The following is a 20,025-nucleotide window of genomic DNA, read 5'->3' as shown; positions in this document are numbered from 1 at the left end:
TGTACCATATACATCTTAGTTATGTCATTTTTTTCTTTAATTATGACAAATTTTATTTTTTAGTTATAACAATATTTTCGTTATGACTCATGAGATTTTTAGTTATGCCTTATGTAGTATTTGGTTATGATTATTATTTTTTGGTTATGACTCAAAAAAGTATAAAGTTATGTCATTTTTTTTTTCTTTATAAATAGAAAAGAAGATAGATTTTTTTTAGTTATGACTCAAAAAATATAGAATTTACCATAACCTTTTCCTAAGAATGATGATACGTATAGTTTATCCATCCTCTCCTTATCATTAAGATTATGTAATTCAATTAGTCTTTTACTATTGATTTGGTATACAACTAATAGGAAATTCTTAGAAGACAGAATAATTATTCAAAGAAAAGTCTTTAACTCAGCATGATTTTTACATATACATTGCGTGCGTACATAACCTTCTATGTCTAACATACGTAGAATTCGATCATAAATCATTTATTATCTTCTAGCCTTGTGTGAGTGAGCGTGCCGGTATTGGATTGTGTTAAATTTTGTGATCAAATTTTGTAACACTGAGAATTATTATTATTATTTTTTTAAGAGTAATATTAGTGACATACTTTTAGACCCACACTTTCAATCATAATAATATGGCAAGAGGATTGGACCCTATATTATTGGGTGTGTAATAAATCAACAGTTAACATATATCATAACGGGAGATTATAGACTACTCTTGGAGTTCCATGGGTCCATACTTCCCAACCAATCATCATTTATTATGCCCTCTCATATTCCTTAATCACTCAATATAATATCCCACCTACCCATCTTTTTCCATCAATCACAATATTATGAAATACCTGTTATATCGCCCGGGGGGTATCTGCGTACTAAACAGTTCAAACTCTCGATTTTTTTAATTTAGTCTTATAAGTGCAATGTGAAACATAGATGAGAGTCTAAATTTGAAAACTTTTGTAAAAAATCTATTTTATTGCAAAACATTTGCCAGAAATGGACTACGTCATTAGATTTCAGAGTCGCCACCTAATATTTTAAAAAAATTAGAAAATCCGTGACTCGTGCCAAAGTCATTGTTTGTCGTAACCGGAGATGTCTTAGTTCGGAATCTTAGGTATGAGGGAGGAAGGTTATTAATTGAGTACCCCCGCTCATCTGATGAAAAGATTGGCCTTTACTAAACCATGATATGAATTTTATTGACTTTCTATGCTCATATTCTGATTATTTAAGAAATCTTAAATTTTACTATATGAAGCAAAACAAATATAGACCTTATCATTCATTTTGAACGCTTGATTCCATGTATTTTTAAAAGAGTTTTGAAGATGTGCAACTCAAAAGAAATTTAGCTCACAAGCATGAAATCGCTATTATTCTAAATTAAATGGCACAACCTCCATCCATTGACATTCATAGAGGTATATCACATAAGCAAGAAGCCATATGGTAAAATACTTAACATAATAAGAAAAACACACACAAACGGAATATTAAAGTATAAAATTTCACAAATTTACTGACATCCTACAAACAACTGCAAAACAAAGTTAGGAAATATGCATGATCTTATATATAAAAATCTTAATGCAATACATACACAAAATGCAATTAAAGATTTGGCTACTAAAACATGACACGTGAATTTTGGAGTAGCGCACAAAATTACATAAGAATTTATTAAACCCACATATGCAAATGAGTCGAATCTAAATGCATGAAAGATAAATGCAAAGTATGGATATTATGATGAAAAAAAATATGATGCTATTTATAAAATATGGAAACTAAGTAAATAAAAGGGATAAAAAGAAGAAAAATGCATGATAGCTCGAATTTGTGTGGTCCGAATGGCTCGAATGTTTTAAAACATCGGGCCATGAAAATTCGGGTTACCAAGCATTGTCGTAGAAAGAAATAGGGTTGAAGACATATATAGGAAGGGGTAGGAAGAAGCGAGGGTTGATAATTATTACAACACTGAATAATTATAAAAGCAAATAAAAAGACCTGGGATTAGAAGATTATTACAACACGAACCGAATCTAACAAATCATATGAATAAAGATAAAAAAATATTAGGAAAATTATGAAAACAATCCCTATACTTTACACGATGTGTTAATTTGGTCATTGTAATTTCAATTTGCTCAATTTTACCCTTTAATTTAACAAATTATGTCATTTTAGTCGAATAAATAACGGTTGTTAAGTTATTTTAACGGAAAGTCAAACAATGTATCAATTTGGTTTCTGTATTTTTCACAATGTGTCAATTTAATCAATGTAAAAATCGAGAAAATTGAAACTACAGAGACCAAATTGACACATCGTGTAAAGTACAAGAACCAAATTGATACATTATTTGACCTTCCGTTAAATTAATTTAACAGCCATTATTTATTGAACTAAAATGACACAATCTGTTAAATTAAGGGGCAAAATCGAGCAAGTTAAAACTACATGAACCAAATTGACACATCGTGTAAAGTAAAGGGACTATTTGCATAATTTACCTAAAAATATTTTTTTAAAAAGCTACTATTCATTCGTCTGCGGTTACTATTCATCACTAGAGGTACTATTCATCGTCGGGTTACTATTTACCACCGGATATTACTATCTACAACCGCAGGTTACTATTCACCGCTGGTCACTATTTACCCGGCGGGGTCAAATTTTTAACAAATTAGGTGATTTTGACCAACCATTTAAAATAGTAAATTATAACAGTTTATTTAAAGTAATAAATTACAACATTTTATGTACAATAGTAAATTACCACAAATATGTGGGTGGTATAACTTTCCCTTTAAAATGGTAAAACAATTATATAAAAAAAAATAATAAATTACAACAAATATATGAGTGGTATAGTCTTTCCTTTAAAGTGATAAAAATAATTATGAAAAACTATAAATGAAGTGTATAAACAAGTTGTATCATATTTTACAAGTAAGTGAACGTTTGTGAAAATTCACATGTCGAAAAAATGATGAATTTTGTAATTTACAAACTTTTTTCTAATCTTCCCCAATTTCTCTCTTTTTTTTTCCTCAGTTCCCCTGTCCCTTTTATTGTTTTTTTTTTGGGGGTGGGGGGGGGGACCAGTGGAGGCAAAATTTTCAAATGATTCTTGTGCACTTAATAAATAATTAACAGTTGGCACATGCGATACATGTGCAATTTAAATAAATAATAATAAAATAAAATATTTATTATATATAGTGTGTTAGTTAAGTGATAAAAATCTTCTTCATTTGACATAACTTTGAAGGTTCAAGTCTCTTCCTGTTATCTATCCAAATTTGTTTTTTCTTTTTTAAATAAAAAAGTGGACACATGGTAGCATAAGAAATCAAGGCTTCGGAATACATAAGAAGTGTTCACTTTGTATATAGTATACATAGATAATATATAAAAGGTATTATTTTTTCTTTTTTAAATAAAAAAGTGGACACATGGTAGCATAAGAAATCAATGCTTCGGAATATATAAGAGGTGTTCACTTTGTATATAGTTTAGATAGATAATATATAAAAGGTATTATTTGTATAAATATATGTACAAATATATAAAAAAAAATATAAAAATACACAAAAACATGTAAAATTAAAAAATAACAAAATAAATAGACTAATAAAATATATTTTAGTGAATCAAATATCTAAAATCTAGGCTAAATTAAAACTTAAATTTTATCTTCTACTGAATTTTTTTTGAGATAACATTTTTTTTTCATTATTGAATAATTAAAATAAAACGTCCAAATCTTAAAACATATCAAAATGAGATAACTACACTACCACGTGTTTATACTATAAAATTATAATCGTAACACACCATTGTGGTATCATTATAAGAAATTTTTTAGGGTCTCAGACATATTTTTTCTTTAATAAAAAAGGGGTCTTTGTGCTTGTACATCGTCGGCTGAAAACCTTTTTTTTTTTTTTTCCTTTACCTCACATTCTGTGACGAAGAAGAAAACCAAATGTAAAGGCAGTGAAGGCAGGGAGCTTCTATTTACCCACACCAAACCCATTCTATACACACACTTAATGAAAAGGATGTGCAAAAAAATATATTGAGAAGGATGTGCAAAAGTATATATTGTGGGTGCAAATAGAAGCTCCCGTGAAGGCACCACAACAACTTTCCCTGCTTTCGGAAGTAAAGGACAAAAAAACCCATGTAACGCACGAATCCGGATCCTCGGCCGCCCTACCCGGCGACCCTACCCGGCAGCCCCCCAAAACGACGTCGTTTTGGGGGTTTTTGAATTTTTTTTTTTTTCTTTTCTTCTTCTTCGTTCTGGCCGAAGAGAGAGAGGAAGAAGAGAGAGAGGAAGGGGAGGGGAGGGTCGCCGTCGCAGGTCGGACGATCGTCGCCTTGCCTCGCCTCGCCTCGCCTCCGCCGTCGCGGGTCGTCCAGCGCCTCCGATCGTCGCCTCGCCTCCGCCTCCGGCCTGCCTCCGCCTCCTCCTCCTCCTCCCCCGGTGATTATGGCCCCCCTCCCCTCCCCTCCGGCCCACCGGCGGCTCCCCTCCCCTCCCCCTCTCTCTCTTCTTCCTCTCCCCTCCCCTCCCCTCTGGTTCGGCCAGAACGAGGAAGAAGAAAGAAAAAAAAAAAAAAAAAATCAAAAAACCCCCAAAACGACGTCGTTTTGGGGGGGCTGTTGGGACGGCCGCCGAGAACGGCCGCCGAGAATCCGGACTCGTAACGCACACCACACCACCCCAACCGCCTATCCAAGTGCATATATTTTTCAGCTTACGATGAATGCATAAGTTTATTTGTTTTAGCGACAAAAATTAATTCTTAATTATTAGATTAAGATATATAAACGTTAATTTATTCACTCTTAACTCCGGTTCAAAACTAATGGACCTCACCATGGATGCATAAGTTGATTATCAGAGCTGAAAAGATTGTTTAGTCAAAAAAAAATCTACATTATAAAAAATTAAAGTTTTAGAAACTAAAATTTATGGATAAAATCATTTTTTAAGGACCAAATATTTTTGTTGCAAAAAGTATCTTTATTATATTTTTACTAACGAAAATTAGACATTAATGATAAATTATTTTTCTTTTTAGAACTAAATTTTTTGTCACAAAAAATAAATTATTTTGAGGTCAAATTATTTTGTTCCTAAAAATCTATTTATTAGTGTCATTTTCAAAATTGTCCCTAAAAGTTTTGTTTTTGACTTTTCGAAACGACCTTTTAGCGAATATCCTCATGAAGATAGAAATTGGTTCCTAAATGTCTTTTGTAACAAAATTTTCACTTTTAGAAACCAAAACATTTAGGCCTTGTTTGGTTTGGCTTTAGAAAAAAGATTTTGGAGAAATTTTTTGGAAATTTTGTTTGGTTTATAATTTTTCTCAAAAAATTTCCAAAATTATTTTGTCTCTCCTACACATCAATCAATCATTTTTTCTCTCTCCTCTTTCAATTTCAATCACTTTTTCTCTCATATACATCAACTCAATTACAACAAAATATCAAATCATTCCAAATTCCGAAACTATTTTCAAAATATACAACCAAACAAACTACAAAAATTTCTAAACTCTCTTTTCAAAATATTTTTTCAAAACTTATCTCCCAAAATCAAACCAAACAAAACCTTAGCCTCTAAAATTCTTATATATTGTAGTGCTACCAAAGTGGAATACATTGCACTTGTTATAGACATAGACATAGTGCTACCAAAGTGGAATACATTGCATTTGTTATAGACATAGACAATTCATTTTTGATGCCTTAATTCTTTCTTCTTCTTTTTTATTTTTATTTTTATTATATTTAAGTAAAGTGTTAGTACTTGGAAGAAAAACGTTGTTTGGTTTCATAAAACAAGATTTACTTTTTATGAACTTTTTTTTTTTTTTTTTTTTTTTGGTGTTTTTACGAAATTTTTTAAATATTTTTAATAATTTTTTTTAAAAAATTTTTAGATACACTAAACATAAATACATTTAAAAGTATAATATTTATAAAAAAAATCTTTAAAAAATTCACTAAATATAAAAAATATAAAAATATATAAAAATTCAATATATTTTTCGTATTCTTGTGTATTTATTAATTTTTTATATATTTTTTATAAATATTTTATTTTGTAAATGCATCTAAGTAAGGTGCATCTAAAAAAAAATTGCTTAAAATTTTAAAAATATTCACTAAAAACAAAAAAAAAATGCTAAAAATAAAAAACTCAATTTTTAAAAAATTAAATTGAGAAAATTAAAACTAAATACAGTAAATAAGATTAGGAATGGAGAGAGAGAGAGGGGGGGGAGTAAACAGTTTGTGAGGAAGAAGGACCTCTATGATTTCTTTGTAGATATTTGATATTAAGTTATTATCATTAACCAGAAACAGGCAGGCAATCCGAGTGATGTGTGCTTTCTTTGATCTACCTTGAGAGATTTTTACAGATTTATTAATTAAAACAAAAAAGGGAGAAGCATTAGTTGATTACAAACAAACTAGAGTCTCTTCTTGTCTCTGTCATTAGTTTTTTATTATAATATATTAAATATCAACTTTGCATACCGGAGATGTAACCAGAGGGACTTGACCCACAAAGCCCTTGCCCAAACGCAGCAACACATCACACTTAACATATACTCCGTAATGCCCCGTGGTTATTGCCCCAGCCTTCCACCTCAGCTTCCCCAACAAAACCAGCCTCAACCCAACCACCCCGTTGGCTTCATCCATCCCCAGCCCATAAGACACCTCCGGCGACACCGGCACCACCGCATCACGGCCACCCAGTATTGGGGCCAGCTGCACCGTGCTGTGTTTCTCTTGATAGAGAGGCGGCAGGGTCACCGGGGGCGTGATCATCTGGTTATGGTAGGTTACAAAAGCCGAGAGATGGTCATAGAAAATGGAGACTCGCTTGTTTGGGTTTCTGGTAACGATGCTGAACTGCATGGTGGTGGATAAGAAGGGAGGGGATGTGTTGTTGAGGTTGAAGACGCCGACCCCCACCACGGTGAAGGTGGGATTCTGGGGACGGTAGACTAACCAGACTGTGAGAACTGTGATGCCGGCTAATACAAGGAAGATGAATATACACCCACACATGGCTCGCCCAAGATCTCTGCGCTGCGTGGGATCCTTTGTCATTTTACCGTGTGGTGGAACTCCTCCTCCTGCTTTCGTTTCTTCTGCTATGGAAGAAGATAGATTTTTGAGAATATCTGTATATCTATATCTATGTCTATATCTATATTTGAGAGAGAGAAAGAGGGGAAGGGTGGTCGTGGAGAGTGGAGAGTGAATAAAAGAAAAAAATATTTTAAAACTCTAAAAGAAAAGTTTTAAATTAACATTAATTTATTCTTTTTTTTTTTTTTTTTTAAGTGCATTATCGGCTCACTGGAGCTACTTTTAGAACAGGTCTATTAAGGCTCTCTATCGGCTCTGATAAAAGAAAAAGCTGAAGAATCTATGGGACACATGGAAGGAAAGAGGGAGAAAAAAAGGAAGCCAAAATTAGGTCTCTTTCCACCCCCACACCCATAAAACTTGTTTTCTTCTAATTTATTTGGATCAATTAATGGGTGTTATCTTTTTCTTTCTTTTCTTTTCTTTTATTCTTCCACGCATTATCCTTTCCTGTGCTTTTCTTCTTCAACTTTTTGTTGGAAATTTTAAACTTTTTTTTGGATTGCTCTCTTTCTTGCTCAAAAAACACATCACCTGTTGTGAAATATTTGAATAATTATTAAAAGATATGTAATTAAAATTTTAATAAGTTTTGGGTCAAAGTGAAAATAGAAGAAAGTTTTACCATATACAAAGTGTGGTATGTCATGTAGTAAACCACATGGTGTAATGAATAATGGTGTATATGAAAGTTTTTATAGCAATCCCGGTTTTCTCTGTTGTTGTTGAACTATAATCCGGACTTGGTTCCGTAGATCTGTTGTTGTCTTATCCTCATTTCTATCCCTTACTCTTTGTTTTAGTGTTTTGGGTTGTGTTGGGCGTGTTTCGAACAGGTTGGTTGAGCCTTAATCCCATTCCTTGTCGCGCAGATTTTTAGTGGTACGCTCGAGCAGATCTTCTTACGCTCGAGCGGGGTTTTCACAGTTCCAGTATTTCGTGCCTCTGCAAAACTTCTGCAGGTGTGTTTTTCACGCTCGAGCGGGTTTCCTTACGTTCGAGCGGGTCGCGCTCAAGTGGGTCTGTTGGCGCTCGAGCAGGGTGAGCATTGTCGGTGAAGATACTGAGAGAGGAGAATCTAAGCTCGAGCGGACTGGTTTTCGCGCTCGAGCGGGTGTGTTTTGTTCTTGTGTCTTGGAGCTCGAGCAGGCCTTCTTGCGCTCGAGCGGGTCCAGTTTTTGTACTTGACGCTCGAGTGTCTTCTTATCCGCTCGAGCGGGAGAGTCGTATATCAGTTGACAGCTAGGCTATTTTAGATCACTTTTTACATCCTCTCTCTCTCTCTTACTTTTCTAAAACTCCATTGGAGAGCCTCTCTCACTAGAAACCCACATTCTCTTTAGGGATTGATCTAGTTAGAGTATTCTCCTACCCTTTGGCCTTTACAAAAAGTGTGTTGATCATTGAGGACTACATTTTGATCCGAGAAATTTGGTATTTGGAGCACTTCCGAGTTTAGCTCTTCTTCTCCTTGGGTTCTACATTTAAGGTAGGGATTTCCTTGTTCTTTTTCAATACTTCGTCTATAGATAGACATGTGGTAGTTTTGTATTGCATGAAAATCATATCCACGTTAGATTTGTTTGAAATCATGAGAAGGAACCTAGGGTTGGTTGTATGAAAATAGTTATTTTATCATTGATGGTTGTTTTGGGCTAATTGGAGTGTAAATTAGCATGTTGTAGTTGAAAGAAGAAAAAGCCCCAAATTATATTTTGATTTGGTAAATTAAAATGGTGGGTAGTTAACCTATGTTGTAAATCCCTATTGTTAATGTGAGTTGGGTGAAGGTGTTAATGCCTAAGGGGTTAACTTTGGCTTTGGAATGGTTTTGGAAATGAATGTAGTGGACTAATGTGAGTTATGGCTTTATTATCAATGGAATTGGTTTTGTAAAACAAAAGGGATGGAGTTGGTTTTGGTGAAAACAAAAGGAAATGGAATTTGTTTTATGAAATGAGAAAAGTATCTTTGATATAAGTATAAAAATTGGATTGTTGTTTCTTGAATATTAAATACACACACGTGGGGGGTTGTATCTTTAACTACCGTGTTAGAGTTATTGTTGGGTTTGTGGTCTCATAGTAATTGAGTCTCTAATAGATGTACTAATACTTGCATCTAGAGGTTTTGTCCTTGGTCATCTGTGGAGGATAACATGGTTGTGTTGAATTGTCGTGTATGCATTATACCATTGTTGATTGAACATCGTATGTGATGAAGTGTTGAGATATATTATATATGTATACTTGCTCAGGAGGAGGTAGTTATGTGTTCATATACTTTAACACATTGCTTGTATCTTGATGGTTTATGTATATGTATTATACATGTTGGTTATGTCCTGTTATGTTTTGGTTAGTGGTGTTATACCTTGCGCTAAGAATCAGAGGTACCGTGACCTTCCAGCTAGCGCCTGGAGAACTAACTGCGCTGAGAATCTAAGGCACCATACCCTTCCAGCTAGCGCCTGGTAAACTGGCATGTTGTTGTGAGAGGTGTGTCTTGGGCTTACTACACATATAGCTAGTAGAGCAAAGTTTTGTTGTTGATGTTTCAATGTGTCTGGGAATATCATGGATTGTGTTGGTTACGGTTTTGGAGGGCCGAGTTGCCTCATTGGTTTATCTTATGCATGTTGGTGAGTTGTTATCTCCCTTTTTATAACGGTGCATGTATAGATTTGATTGTATCGGGAAGAAGCCAAAATGTCATTTTTTTGTCTTTTGGAAAGTATGAAGGAGAACGGATATTTTAAAGAGATATATGTTTTGAAAAGGCATATCTGTGTATGTTTGGAAAATGGAAGTGAGTAGTGGGCTTAGTGAATTTATTTCCTAAGGTATTGTTAATGTTATGAAAGATTAGGAACGGGGGTTAATGAAAAGAAAAGAAAATTGAATCGCCTATGGCATTGATTGAAATAGTTGTTTTCAAGAAAAGTTCATACTTATGTATATTTTGTATAAACTGTCACATTACTATTCTAGTATGAGATTGGGTATTCATGATCATAGCTATCTGTAATCCCTACTGGACTATATGTTCATCCCACGTTGTTGAATCTTTTTCAGGTGATGAGCAGAATGTGCTGCAAGATTTGGATCTTCTTATTTGTTGGCCACGGGGCCTCTCTTGTATTGGCGGAATGCCATATGTGTAAAAAGGTTGCACCCTTCTTCTTGATTCGTTAATGATGTAAGCCCAAGGGCAATTTATTTATTACACTCACGTTGTATTTACTTGCATACGAATAAGAGCAATGTTATTCACTTCTACGAGTTGAATATACGAGTTTATTTCCGCATGTTATCTCTGAAATGAAATTAAGTAAATGAAATTGGTAATACTTCGAGTAATAAAAAGTGGGGCGTGACAGTTTTATCACTTATAAATAGGTGAGTTTGCATGGTAATGAAGACATAGAAAATTTGTGTATTACATGTGTAATTTTTTATTTCTTATTCCATTGTGACTATTCCTTCTTTATTTTCTTTAATTTTATAATACATTATCAGCACGAGATTATAGCCAGTTGAGAAGACAAAGCTACTGGGTAGGTGTAATAAGTATAAATAAATTCTAAAGCTAATTTTATATTTCCTTAATATGTTTATATAATACTTGACATGGACAGGCCCACGAGGCATACGGCCCACAGCAAACCACCACGAACCCATTGCTTAGGACCAATAACATAACCCGGTTGGCAAAGCCCAGGACAGCTAGAGGCCATCTAGACATGGGGGCCAATGGCATTCGGGCACATGGCAGGTGGAACACGAGCCACATCAGCAGACAAAGATCTGCAGAGTTATTACCACAACACATCACCATTAATGCACCCCATCACAGCTTTTATTACGACAACACCTCCCCGTCGGAACAGAGCCCGCTCACCCTGAACAAGGTAAGCTACGGCACAGACTTTCGGCGGAAGGGGGCACGTCACAAGGGACAGTGAAATGATTACCAAAGGATATAAGCAAGAATAGAAAGACAAGAAAAAGGTTAAGTTTTTTATCTCTCCATCTCCCTCTCTACATTTCATGCTTCCTCTACTAATTCTCACGCCGGAGGGATCACTGGGGGACTGCCCCGTTCCCCTTTGGACTTGCATGCAGGTCATTTGACGGAATCATCACCCTAAACCAGAACCTGAAGAGCCTGGACCAGCCCAACCCATCCACCCCGGACGGACAGCATTATCAATACTAAATATATTATTTTTTGTTAAATTTAGTAATCATGTCAAATCTTTCAACATTAGAATTCTCACCTCTTGACATTTCTAGAAAAAATTATTTATCTTGGATTCTTGATGTTGAGATCCACCTTAAGGCAATGAATCTTAGAGATATCATAAAACATGAAAATGAAGCATTCATGTAGGATCGCTCAAAGGCAATGATATTCATTCGCCATCATCTCCAAGAAGAATTAAAAAATGAGTACCTCATGGTAAAAGATCCACTAATTTTGTGGAATAGTTTGAAGGAGAGATATGAGAACTAGAAGACCGTAATCCTTCCAAGAGCGTGGTATAATTGGTTACACCTGAAGTTGCAAGATTATAAATCAATTGGTGAATACAATTCTGCTTTATTTAAAACATCCGTCAGACAAGAGGCATAGCGGATCCTGACATTCCACATCCTCCTTCTCCCAGCATGAGGGTAGTCGATAATCTCCATGACGGACCCCAAGTTGACTTCCTTATGTTGGGAGAGAACGGTGACACCACGAGCCTGACGACTTCATCACATTCTTATGGACCTAGGTGATGGCTTTGCTTACCAGGGGTGTGGCCTGCGCAGTTCCTGAGGCTGCCGCTGCTGCTGTTGGAGGTGCCCTTGTTACCGGAGGTACTCCTGCTGTAGCTCCTATTCCTAGGCTTCTTGCGATTCCTACCGAGGTTGTGTATATACAACCGGATGGAATGATTGAGCAGATCCCTCTTGAGCATATCGAAGAGAGGGATCGCAGACTGGTGATTGCTCCCAACATTGAGTAGGTACACACTTCTTTATACTTCTGTCCGCTATGCTTCTCATTTCTTTCCACTGTACTCTGTACTTTATCACCATGTTTCACTGTACTCAACTATTTTGCAGGTGCCCACAGCGTATGCTGATGATCTCCTCTAGATGATTGATCAACTACTCCTTATGGTATGGAGGAGACAGATTGCTTTGGCCACTCACGAGATTGAGGTATTCTTTATCACTAGTTCACTGTTGTTTCCATGCTGTCGATATTTCTGTTAGTCTATACTGATACATGTACTATTTTCAGCTCTAGCCAGCACCAGCAACATCCGCAGGACCTCCTCTAGCTGAGAGGAGAGGGAGACGGGGCCAAGTGAGAGGTCGATGTTGGGTTGATCGGGAGAGAGGCCGAGCGAGGCAGTGCTCACCTTCTGAGGAGTCTTTTGATGGGTCTACGATCCCCGAGGACAAGGGAGAGGAAGCTAACTTGCAGTCCAACAGCTCCAGCAACGACAGTGATGTACCTCATCTGCAACCAAGGAGGAAGAGGGCCAGGATGGGTTGATGATTCACTTTCTTTTCTTTTCTTTTCTTTTCTTTTGCTTTGTAGTTCGGAACTATGTAGCTTCAGATAGACCTATGTATTTTTATTTTTTTTTGAAGATTTTTCTTTTGGGGTGTGAACCCTCTAGTTATGAAAAGAATATTTTGCACGAGTCCTCTTGCTTGATGTGACATGTAATGAATGAATAGTGTTGGCACGATAATCTTGTACACCACTGTTAACAAATGTGAATGCTTGCTCTTGAATTGATTCTTGAATCCGATAATAACTTACAACCGGTCAAAATACAAAATACAACTCGATGACAGAAAAACAAAATGAAAATAACCTAAAAACCCTAAACAACACTCGATACAAACAAGACATGACTCAAAACACAGCTTCGATACGCCAAGGTGAGGACCTGCCCTCTCCGCAACTGCTCTGGTCTGGGCAGTTATTGAGAGCAGGTCGGCTTCCAATAGGTATAGCTGGCCCCCAATGAAAGCCGGTTGGCTCTAAAAGTGATGTCGATCAGTGCATTGCAGCTGTCATACACTGTTCCTTCTCAAAGTCTATAAGCAGTGATCCCAAGCCGTTTTCTTGGTAAAACAACAAAATTTTGATATTTTGCTCTCAAGATGGAGATTTTTCTCAACAATGGTGCCGTTTGGTATAGCTGTTAAAACAGATTATAGATTAGAACTTAACAGAATATAGATTATGACTTTAATCAGAAATTGTTAATCTGTTTGGTATAGCTGTTGGATTATAGATTTAAGTTGCTGAGTAGTGTTTGTTAAATAAGCTGTGAGTAGCTTTTTCAATTCATTATTATTTTTTATTATTCACTATCTGTCTATATTTTTCATAAAATAATAATATTTTATAGTCCATTTGGGTCTTTTTCTATTTTTAAAAAAATAAAAAATAAAAAAATCTAAAAGTATAACCGTGAATTAACATGTCCACAGCAGAAGCTGATAATCAAAAGCAAGGGGTGAGCAGCTTCTCAGAATCAGCTTTTTTGACTTAAAATAAGTTGTTAGAATCAGAAGTTGTTTGAAATAAGTTTAACCAAACAGTCCAAAATAACTTTTTAAAAGCCAGAAGCCATAAGCTGGCTCAAAAAAGCCCCACCAAACACCCCCAATAGGCTCTAAGATTGGATTGCCACCTTAGACGGCTCGGAAAAAGTGAACTTTCGTGGTTTCGGCCTAAATGCTCTTTTTCCTTTGAGCTACACTTCGCTTTGCTTTCCGTTTCTCCATGCCATGGTCCGGTACTGAAGCCCAATTACACATATATTTCGCTTCGGATCACAAGAAATGTGTCCAACATTTAAAGAATTCCAAGCATTGATGGAATCCCCGACGCGATGAAGAAATTATACCATAGTCCCGTTTTGGCCATGCTCAAGCCTTGGAACGGATGTGTGGGCTTCCATTATGCAAGGCTCGGTCCTTGGCTCATGATGGGGAATTGGACATTCCCAGCTTAGTTCATCAGTTTTCTGCCATTGGAGACAATAGTGACCTCCCCTAGCGGGGCTACCAGCAACATTCTCTGTGCTTGTACCTGTTTGAGCAATTCCTTCTTGCCCCTAGTGTCGGCGCGACCAGCATTTGGTTGATCGAAGTGGCCCAATGTCTAAAAGAGAGCAAAAGCTGCATGGGCTTGGCACTAGTTGAAATTTGGATGGGTCCTGATGCTTTTTGTTGGTAAGAAACTACTCGATTTGTAGCGAGCCCACTGTTTCTCCAAGTATCATTTTCCATCCCTCTTATTTATGATCCTCACACCATTCAACACTCATTCTCTGTTTTTCTCTCTCGTCCTATCTTACTTTTCTTTTCACATACATCTCTCTATTCTTTCATCTCTCTTCTTCTTCATCCCTTCCCAAGTATAGTTGATTGATAAATTAAAAGTGGTGGACCCTTGCCCTGAGTACTCAACTCAAGCTTACTTCTTTCTCCAATGGCTTGTAGATTTCCCTTCAGAGGGGTTGTCGTGTGACTAGATGTGTAGTAAATCTACAACTGACATAACTTGGCATTGCCCCTGACTTAATTTAATTAAGATGAGCTACAACGTGTCCCATCAGCCGGGCATACAGTTGATTGGCCTCACACACTGCGTGTTCTATTTCCCCTTTCAGTTTAGACGCCAATTTGGACATGATCAGATACGCCCAGATAAGGATGTGGAATACCCGACTTCATTTCCCATTCGTGGTTCACATTTGCCTTGGTGTCTCACTGCTTGGAGGGCGAGGCAGCTTCTGGACCCTGCCCCAAGCTTCAGTTATGCCCTTTCTGGCGAGTGCCTGGCTTGGCTTGAGGACAAAGAACAAGTTAGGCCATCTTTAGCTGCAGAAACTTCCACGAATTCAAGCAGAAGACATAGAGCTACCTGATTTAGCGGCGCCCCTAGTTTTGCTACTTTGATCTTTCTTTTCAAGTTTTATGATGTAAAAGCAACTTTGATTTGATTAGAGAGTTGAAAAATGTACTTGTGTTGAAATCAATAAAATTAAAGTTGCGAGTACTGAAAAATTTCTCTTTGGTCCCAAAATGGTCCAAGTTGTAAAAGATAAAATTTGAGACAAATCCACTTTTATCAAAACTTTTCAAAATAATTTTCAAAAGTGATCACTATTTGACACACACGGGATCAGCCCTCAAGATGTATAGACCCGAATCAACAGATCAGAATTGCCCATAACTGCATCTGCCATACCGGCCCTTCTACCAACATAAAAGCTATCTGATAATAGAAAAGAGATGACCTGATGAAAATGAACGAACATGACAGTTGAGTGGGAGATGATTACGGTCGTACTTCGAGATGAAGTTGCCTATGTATCCCAAGGATGGAAAATCAGGCCTTACATAGTTCGATTTAGGTTCACTCGAGTATTAACTCTCTCCTTTTGCGCTCTAACTTTTGCCAAAGTCGCCCTTTACGGTTTTCAACCTTGCGAGCTCAACTTTTCTTTATTTCTAATTTTTCATGCTCTAACTTTTGCCTAGGTTGCCTTTATGGGTTTTCGGCCTAGCGATCCTCTCAGGGGTAAATTTATTCAACTTATCCATATTGATCGGCTACAAAAAAAATCCAAGCCATCCAAATCCATGAGAATAATCTCCCCTCCTGACTAGAGTGACTTGATGATATAAGGACTAGTCTAATTGGGTTTGAACTTGCCCCTAGGCTCATAGATGAGAGCCTGGTTGTCTTTCAGTACCATGTCCCATTCCTTAAGACTCTTAGACTTAACTTTTTTGTTAAAAACCCTGGTCATTCAGCGTTGGTAGCCCTGGACATGATACGATGCCCTTAGTCTCCTTTCATCAAATAGCATCAGTTCCTCAAATCTACTCTGTTGCTAATTTGCTTCTATTATCTGACACTCGGCCAGAACTCTGAATGACGGCACTTCGATTTCAATTGGCAGAACAACCTTCATCCCATAGACGAGAGAATAAGGGTTGCCCCTGTTGATGTTTGGATTACGATTCTGTAGCCTCAGAGCGTGAATGGCAGTTTATCTGGCCAATCCTTATAGGTTTCCACCATCTTTCGCAAGATGTTCTTGATATTCTTGTTGGTGGCTTCAACAACTTCATTAGTCTGTGGTTTATATGTTGATGACTTATGAAAAGCTATGTTATATTTCTCAAGTAGATCCACCACCTCTTTCTTGAAGTAGGAGCTATTATCTGATACAATCTCGTTCGAAACTCCATGCCTGTAGATGATGTTATTTATGATGAACTTAGCCACATGCAATGCCTTCAATACAGAGTCAGACTTGGCGTCCACCCATTTCATGAAGTAGTCAATCGCCACCAGAATGAACTCGTGCACATATGACCCCTTTAGCTAGACGACACCGATAACATTAATTCCCTAAACTGAGAAAGGCCATTGCGAAGTCATGTTCTAAAGCCTTGAAGGCGGTATGTTCATATGATTAGCATGGACTTGACATTTGTGGCATCGTCGAACAAATCCAATACAACCCTCTTCTATAGTTGACCAATAATAGCCCTGTCTGAGAATCTTCCGAGCCAACATTACACCATTCATGTGCGCCGCGCACTTTCCTCCGTGGATAGCCTCCATAAGACGTTTTGATTCCTCTTCCTCCATGCATAGCTTATACATTCCCAGATGATCTCTATTATACAGCTTACCCCCGCAGATGATAAATTGGACGGCCAGGCAGCGTATTCCCTGTTTGTCCTTGTCACTTGCCCCTGGTGGATACGTCTCTTTTTCTAGAAAGTTCCAAATATTGTAATACCAGGGGTTTTTGTCTTGCACTTCATTTACCGCAGCGACGATCTGGTAAGTAGGCGTGTACTTCTGCTCAATGATGATTGGACGCATCTTTACTCCTGGCAGAATGTCTACCATGGAAGATAGAGTTGCTAACGCATCAACGAACCGGTTTCTCTCCCTCAACAAATGTGTAAACGTCAGTTTTTCAAACCTAGGAATTAGAATATCCAAGGCTTGATGATACATCTTCATGTTCTCTTCCTTGACCCTTCAATCCCCGTTAGCTTGAGAGACAACCAAATTCGAATCTCCGATGACGTCCAATCTTTTTACCCCTAGTTCTATGGCAGCTTCCAAACCAGCAATGCACGCATTATATTCTGCTTCATTGTTAGACACTTTGAAACGGAGTTTAAGCGCTAAGGGTATATGGGAATCATCTGGTGTTATGAGCAACACACCTATCCCATAACCGTACTTGTGGAGAAGTGGTTTTGGAAATATTCTTCAGATCCTGGGAGACGCTAGTGATCCTTAGCTAGTCACCTGAAAAGACACAAACACTCCGGTCGGGGGTGCCGAAATTAGCACTCCGACGGACAAGTCAGTTCTTGTACTCAAAATAGGTTGTCTTCTAAGTTAAGCAAAAAGTGATTGTTACATACCTTTCTCAATCCATTGTTCCTGTATTTATACCTGTTCCTTTTGATCTTCGGGGCCAGGGCCTACTTTTTAATCATTGTCCTTTCTCTTATTTGGCTCTAAGGATCTACACTTATTCGGCACATGTATTATATTCGGCTTCCCATTCTCGTAGGATACAGCCGATTAATATCAGTCTTCTAAGGTACGTACCTTCTAATTTTGCCATTATTCGGCTCCCACAATTGCCCCCCGAACTCCCCATTGATGGTAGTTAATCGGTGTGTTTGGTCTTGAATTAGAAAAGTCAAAATAGGTCAGGCAGCTTCGTGTACCCCAATACAGATGTCAGAATGCGCACACCTTTTCGGTCATCATTACACTTTCCCGTCTCATTTGTGCGTCTCGCATTTATTGCGATTTGAAATTTCAGTCCTTTCGAGTGCACATTTCATCGAGTATTCGAGACTCTTGGACCGCCAGCGGGTATCCCTTCTCTAACTCGCATTTTCTGCAATTCTTCTCCGTCTATCCTTGCCCCGTTTACTCTTCGTAAGTCTTCTTTTCTCTTTGCAATTCTATTTTCTGTTTGTCATTTTGATTTCGGCGGAACCTTGAATCCCCGCAAAAATGGCTAAACACTTGAAAGACCTCATTTCTGAGGGTCATATTTTCGGATTTTGGCGACACTTTTCCATTCCCGACAATGTCCACTTATCTCTTGTAACGGACAGTACTCTTGATATGGAGAAGGAGGATCAAAATACGATCGTCTTCCCTCTCTTATCCATAGCAGAGGGCGGAGTCCGTTTTCCCCTACATCCATAACTTAGGGCCGTCCTTCGCTATTGGAGTCTAATTCCTTCTCAACCCAACGTAAATTTCTTTCGAATCATCATGGGGGTGATAGAGTTGAACCGACGTCTTAGGATCAACCTTGGCATTCCGGCGATTCGGCACTGCTACGCTTTGGCCAAATCTTCCGGTCAGCTGGGGCGATACTTTCTCAGGGCCAAGGACACTGACCATCACTTGATAACCATGCTTGCTAGTTCTGGTAAGAGAGTTGACGACGTAATGGTCAATGTCCGAGGTAATTGGGAGTTTGGTGAAGGCGAAGACCGCCTAGACCCTATTCCCAGACGGAAGGGTGATCCAGGTTGCCATGTAACGCCTCGTGTTTGTTGATCTGCCTTTTATTCAACTTTTTTCCTTTAATTATCCCTTGTTCTTTGCAGGCAATAGATTGAAGAAGGTTCTTCCCTCAACCGATGATGTAGTCCTTAAGGAAATTAAGTCTGCACTCAGATACTTCGGCCGTCCAAACATACAAAAGCAAGGGTGAGCTGCTCACATACTCCTCCGATACGAACCTACTTATAATACATTCTCGGCCGCTGACGGCATTCCAATTCCATCCAGCGATCAACACCTTTCGGCTCTTCTCTTTCCCAGCTTCAAGAGCCTTAGGCAAATTGGCCTCGAAGATTCAGATTCGGGGGAAGACGCGGAGCCGACGGTAGAGGTAGTTACCGAACCAACCAGAGAGGTCGCTGAGTCGGGCAGAGTTTTCTTCTGGAGATATTTTTGCGAATTTGGGAGACCTACCCGGTGATTTTTTCGAAGGTATGGCTGGGGAAAGCCTTATGCAGATGGTGCGAAAGAAAAATGCCGAGCAAATGGCTGCTTGAAAGAAGGCCGAGGCCGCCCATTCTAAGCCCACCTTGATTAAAACTTTTGTACCCGTTATTGAAGAGACGGCTCAGGTTGCTGCGGCCGAAGTGGGAAAAGAGGTTAAACAACAGGTCATTGACGAACGGCTGATTCCAGAGGAGCGGGGCAAAAAGTGTAGTGCCGAGGGAGAGGCTGGGTCAGAGATTAGCCCTGCTTCCAAATGGCCTCGTTTAGAAGAGTCGGACGTGGTTGCTCCTTTTATTGTTCGGCCAAAGATCAAAGATACGCCAATCTCTTCTGATGCATCAGCCATTGAGGATCCAGCCGTGGTGTTGAGCCTGGCGACTTCAATTTCCTGGCCGACTGACAACGCAGCCTTTTGCACCGTGCCGGATGTTATGGCCGTAGCCCTATCTGCGCAGTCGGCGCTCCTGGTAAGTGCATCTCAAATTCTCTTGAATTCATTTTCATTAAGGTATCTAACGATCCCAACTTGATTTGCAGACGGTTGGCAGGATCGCGAACCTAGGCCGCCGCCTGCATGATGCCCTTGGCAGGATTGATCGTTTGCAAATGGAGGCGGACGGTCAAAAGAGTAGGGCCGAGTTTTAAGTGATGAAAGCCGCAATGGAGAGTGCGCGAGCTGAAGTAGAGGAGGAGAGGGCTCGCTCAACTTAACAGC

At 38.2% G+C, this 20,025-nt stretch overlaps 1 protein-coding gene across 1 annotated transcript; it reads right to left on the bottom strand.

Annotated features, from left to right (window-relative positions):
* Positions 1–6,332: 6,332 nt before the first annotated feature.
* LOC114311912 (Late embryogenesis abundant (LEA) hydroxyproline-rich glycoprotein family) lies at positions 6,333–7,333 on the bottom strand. Its single transcript, XM_028258076.2, has one exon. The coding sequence runs from the start codon at positions 7,161–7,163 to the stop codon at positions 6,561–6,563; it is 603 nt and encodes a 200-aa protein (XP_028113877.1). The 5' UTR covers positions 7,164–7,333; the 3' UTR covers positions 6,333–6,560.
* Positions 7,334–20,025: the final 12,692 nt, after the last annotated feature.

The sequence above is a fragment of the Camellia sinensis genome, chromosome 2 (assembly GCF_055761805.1).
Source record: "Camellia sinensis isolate YWXY chromosome 2, ASM5576180v1, whole genome shotgun sequence".
In the NCBI taxonomy this organism is placed as follows: domain Eukaryota; kingdom Viridiplantae; phylum Streptophyta; class Magnoliopsida; order Ericales; family Theaceae; genus Camellia; species Camellia sinensis.
This window is presented reverse-complemented; position numbering and strand designations above follow the sequence as displayed.

What these genes read in the sequence shown, in the direction of transcription:
- LOC114311912 (XM_028258076.2), bottom strand. Translation starts at nt 7,163, where the DNA reads ATGACAAAGGATCCCACGCAGCGCAGAGATCTTGGGCGAGCCATGTGT.